General features: G+C 41.6%; 1 protein-coding gene across 1 annotated transcript; it reads right to left on the bottom strand.

The window, feature by feature from the left end:
• Positions 1 to 2,119: 2,119 nt before the first annotated feature.
• On the bottom strand, positions 2,120 to 3,611 carry LOC147905880 (uncharacterized). The gene has a single exon (XM_087382137.1). The coding sequence runs from the start codon at positions 3,447 to 3,449 to the stop codon at positions 2,286 to 2,288; it is 1,164 nt and encodes a 387-aa protein (XP_087238263.1). The 5' UTR covers positions 3,450 to 3,611; the 3' UTR covers positions 2,120 to 2,285.
• Positions 3,612 to 4,968: the final 1,357 nt, after the last annotated feature.

Below are 4,968 nucleotides of genomic sequence, written 5' to 3'. Positions count from 1 at the left end.
AAAATAACAATGTTTGCAATGTAAGTATGTGAGAATTTTGTCGCAATGTAAATATTATAATATAAAATATTGCTATGTAAATGAGATGCTTGCAATGTAAATAGTGCAAAGGCCCATAGCATACTAAATAAGCCCCTTAATTTGTTAGCTTTGTTTGGTTTAGAGGAATATTTTATAAAGTCCTCATCAAAACTCTAACCCTTCTAGCTTGGAGGTATTCACAGTGTCTAATGTGTATAAGTTTGAGTTCCATGCAGTCCTTTGTATGCAGCCTACCTAAAGAATTCTCTTTGTATTTGATTGTTGGAATATCATCCATGAATTCATGATCTCTAAGGAAGAGAAAATCTACCATTACCCAAGGTATCCAACAATAAACAATTAGACACGATGAAACCACATGCATTGTTGACCCAAAATGCATTTTGGGAAGTTACTAATTGATATAGTGTCTAGGAAGGGCATATTATGTTTCAATCCATATGATACAATCTTGTTGTAGGGAGATTGGATGATTGGACTAAAACAACAACCTTTAAACAAGCTATTCTTTGGCCTTCACGTACTCCAAGTTTCAAGGATGATGGGGTGCTGACATGACTTGCTATCGAATCTACTCTAGCACTATAACTCACCCATTTTTACATCTTATGTTAGTTTGAGGTTAGTTCTCAATGGGTTTACTTTATAGTAAGGGTTTTTCTAGCGAGTTTCTAGCGAGTTTGTGAGTTTTTCTTGAGTCTCATGAATCTCATATATTCTAGCACATTCTTAGATGGAATACATTGTTCTTTGATATGTTGATGGCAATACTTTGGGAGTACCACTGACTTTCATTTAACATATCTTTTGGGGAAAGTTGATGGGACGCCACATGAATTTTCCTTTCCATAGTTACACATTGGCATCTTTGGTGATGCCTTGGCTATTAGGGGCAATCTGGCTACTACTCTCCCAACCATCTCTACCTTACTGCTTGCTACCTTGTTGGACCTACTTTTATAGCCTGTCACCCAAGATTGGTGGCCCATCTTTTCATTTGTGTCTTTTGATAGTTTATCAATTTTAATTACATTAGTTCACATCATTCACAAGAAAATCATTTGCTCATTGATTATGGCAAGGAATCCTCAATGGAGGTGCTACTATTGGATTGGTCTTCAATGAATCACAAGTTATAATGTTGCTTGCATCACTTACCACCTTGTGGCACCAAGCTTTGATTTGCCATTACAAAGTATAATTGTAAAATTTCCTTTCATAGTTGAAATCAAAAATTCGGCAAGAAAATTCCATGTAGATGGCTTCTCATTAAAGGAAACCCATCCTCATTAGATGAGGCCTTTTTAATCTTCTCTAATTGAATGAGAATTTAATAAAATATTTAGGGGTACATTGTATGTTCATTATATTTTAATTATGAACAAAGTTATATTATACAGAGCTACATTCATATGAGCATGTTATGTGCTGATGGAACTTGTTGAAGGAAAAAATACTCTGGAACTCAACTTATCAAAAGAATGTCCCATTTTTAGTCTGTTATGTTCTTGCTTGTGGGCCTCCTTTGGATTCTGCAATCCCACTGTGCTTTTTCTCTTTTTGTTCTTTTATTTTTTTGTGCTCCTACGTGTTTTGGTTAGATCCTAATGTAAATAGGACAATGCACCCATTAGCATGGCAAGAGGTTAGGCAGAGCGGGAGAGATTTTCTCCGAAATGGTTATCCATTCCGCGAGAAGAAAGGAAGGAGGAGGGGGTGGGACGAGTGGGACTATTATGAGGGCAACTGTAAACGTGCCTAAGGAAGTAACTACCCCTAGCCCCCAAGTAGTAAAAGCATAAAACCATAAGCTCTTAGGAAAGACAACCCTAGAATGAATTTTCAAAAGGGGTTGGGAAGTTTTAGATTCTATTTAAGAAAATCTAAAGTTTGGATTGTATTAAATCTCCCCAGATTTGAAAAGAAACGACCATGACTACACTAAGAAACGTAATGCTTTTGATTAATTACATCAATGAACAGTGCTCGGGAATGACAATATAAGTCTATATACACAAAGAAACGTGATGCTTGTTGCTTAATTACATCAATGAAACTATGTCAATTAACAGTTGAGCTTTGCTGGACATCAGTGCTTCGACAAAATGTACAAGGCGAGAAGTAGAAATGATAAGCATAACGCACGGTACGTTAATAAACCCAGAACCCTCGAGACTTGTAGACAGAATCTGGTACACGTACTTTACAGAGTTCTGTGCACGACGAGGACATGCCAACGTATATCAGTACAACGCACTAGATGCATGTGACCCCCCTAGATAGTCCAGAATCCTCTCCGCATCCCTGGGATTCAGAGACGGAGCTATTTGGGTCAGTTGCTGCAACTTGGCTGAAGGAGAACCATCGTTAGCATTCAGGAAATCATGTGACGACGTATAAGGAGAGTGTGCAGGTCTGTTGTAAGTTAAAGCTGGCGTGGATAAGTAAGAGGAGTAAGGTGATCTGCCCAGGGAAGAAGTCTCACGCAACGAGGAGACGTAAGGGGACGGCGAGATCACCTGCGTGCCCTGACCGAGCCCGCGCATGCTCGAATCGTATGGTGACTCGTAAGAATTAGTACCCCGAACCCTCGAATAAGGCGACGTTCGAACAAGCTCATTTCCTTGATATATCGATTCTGGTCGGTCAGACCACATTTGCGGGACATCCCACCGCGGTGAGACCAGAGGCTCATGCCATTTCTGCAAACTCGCCGAACGGGGCACCTCGTGTGGAATCTTTGCACAGCCGGGATGCAAGTTGTACGTACAGATCGAGCAGTTGTAAACCCACCCCGTCCCTCCGCGTCCACACTCGTTGCAATTGTAGGAGCTCCATCCGCTTTCACGTTGGAAATGAAGAGTAAGCGGATGCTCTGGGTGTTTGTGATGCAGCGGTTTGAGCGGGAGCGTCACACAAGACTGGTGGAGATCAAAATTGCAACCGGTACACCGATACACCATCCCAGAGACGTGTCTTCCACAGCCATCGCATTGACAGGAACCCGAGAGTTCACTCGCCAGAGAGAGAACGAGCACATGGGGATGGCTGGGATGGCGTACAAACCTGGGAGCTCGGACACAGAGGGTGCATAGGTCGAAGTCACAGAGGCTACAACGATAGACAGACGAGAAGATGGGCTCTTTACAGCCATCACAGGTATGGCCAGGATTCACAGATTTGAGATGCAGGGGGTGCTGGTAGTGAGAAAAGTGAGTTTGCTGATTTCCAGAGCCGGCACAGGTGGTATGAAGGTCGAACTGGCAATCGGGACAATGATAGAGAGGACCGCTACCTCTCTCCCAGCAGAGGTGACAAACGAAGAAGCCAGTCTGATAAGGGGGCGCGTGCAGGAGGGAGAGGGTGTGCACGGCAGATCCTGCACCTCTTCTTCTGAGCAAAGACATGGCAGTTTGAGCTGAGCTCCGAGCAAGGAAATATACAAAATTGCTACGATCCTCGAGGAGGTGGCCGAGAAGGTGATGGAGGTGGTGGAAAGGTTACGGAGAAGGTTTCAGAAAAGCTATGGAAGCTTGACACTGGACAGGAGATTTTTCAAGGGATCAAGCTCAAATGTAAAACGGAGCAAGCTCAAATATGTTAGGGAGCAAGGTTGGCAGGAGATTTTTCAAGGGAGCAAGCTCAGATGTTGAGTGTGAGTGGGTCGAGAAGATGATGGGGAAATATGCAGAAAAAGGAGGGAGGTTTGAGCAGGAACATGGCAAGATGAAGGGGAATTAGAATGCAGGAAAGCCATGGAAGCTTAAGGTGAGAGGAAGTAAATAGATTATTACAAAGGAGAGGATGATGGAGAACCAAACTTGAAGTAATATTTCCAAAGGAAGCAAGCTAATAACGTGTTGTTATTAGAAGGATGGTGAAGATGATGATGGTGGGCGGATTGCCCAAGCTTTCCTTACGTGATCCGCATCACTTTTGTAGATGCCCCAACGCACTAGATTCATCTTTTGAACAAGTACCTTGCAGCTTTGTGGCATCACCCACTCCTTCACATAGTTGAGGCTCTCGTTATGTGTGCCTCATGCTTAGCATAATCCTTTGGGCCCCATGGCGTTGAACGAATTGTATCTTGTCCTTGTCTCAAAAAGTGGTGTGCTTTGGTGCTTGCCCTCCGACAAGCATACGTGTATGCATGCGTCTATCTCTTAATCACCGCTCATGCTTCTCACCTTAATTATGATGTACATACCACCACCGACTCTAATCAAAGACCTTTTTAATATCATTAGGGGTAAGAATATGGGAAAGGTAGTTTTTTCTAAAAGAACGCGTATATGATATTTAATGGATGGGACACTAAGTTCCCATCTAGGATACAAAGATAGAATAACACAACATTAATGAGGAGGGCCCACATTAGACAACTGTGTGATAAAGTGTGTGGGTGTCGGTAGGCATGATAATATATTTCACGTAATAATAAGCACCTTAATTACCTTGAGAATTAGCTAGAATTAGTCACCCATTGCTGTAAACCACCCACCTCTAATTTTCCTTTTAAAATAAAAGATAAAACCTAGAAAAGTAAGCCTATCGAATCAAATTCCTTCACATATAAAAATTCCTAGCAACTCTAAAAATATCAAACCAAAACCTAAACCATGCATAGCAAAGGGACACCGAGTAAAGTATTCACCAAATTCTCCATGCGTAATTATAAGACTGAGTGTATGTAGGGTGAATCTCTTTTCAGAGAGAAATAAGTTATTATATGGACACAAATATATTCCCCTCATGGTCTTGTCCCTTGTCTAGTAGACTCCTACTATGTCTAGGGATAATATTATTTTTTCGAGATCTACTTTCTTATATATTATGCATCCATATTATGTAGCTTGAAACATAAGCAATTTCAACCTACCGTATGGGTTTGTTTCACTACAACTCACTCCAAGCAAGCAGGTA

Source organism: Dipteris shenzhenensis, chromosome 1 (genome assembly GCF_047967505.1).
Source record: "Dipteris shenzhenensis isolate YYH24624 ecotype China chromosome 1, Dip_SZ_1.0, whole genome shotgun sequence".
In the NCBI taxonomy this organism is placed as follows: domain Eukaryota; kingdom Viridiplantae; phylum Streptophyta; class Polypodiopsida; order Gleicheniales; family Dipteridaceae; genus Dipteris; species Dipteris shenzhenensis.
This window is presented reverse-complemented; position numbering and strand designations above follow the sequence as displayed.

Excerpts from the sequence above, each read along its gene's own strand:
- LOC147905880 (XM_087382137.1), bottom strand. The coding sequence starts at position 3,449 with ATGTCTTTGCTCAGAAGAAGAGGTGCAGGATCTGCCGTGCACACCCTC.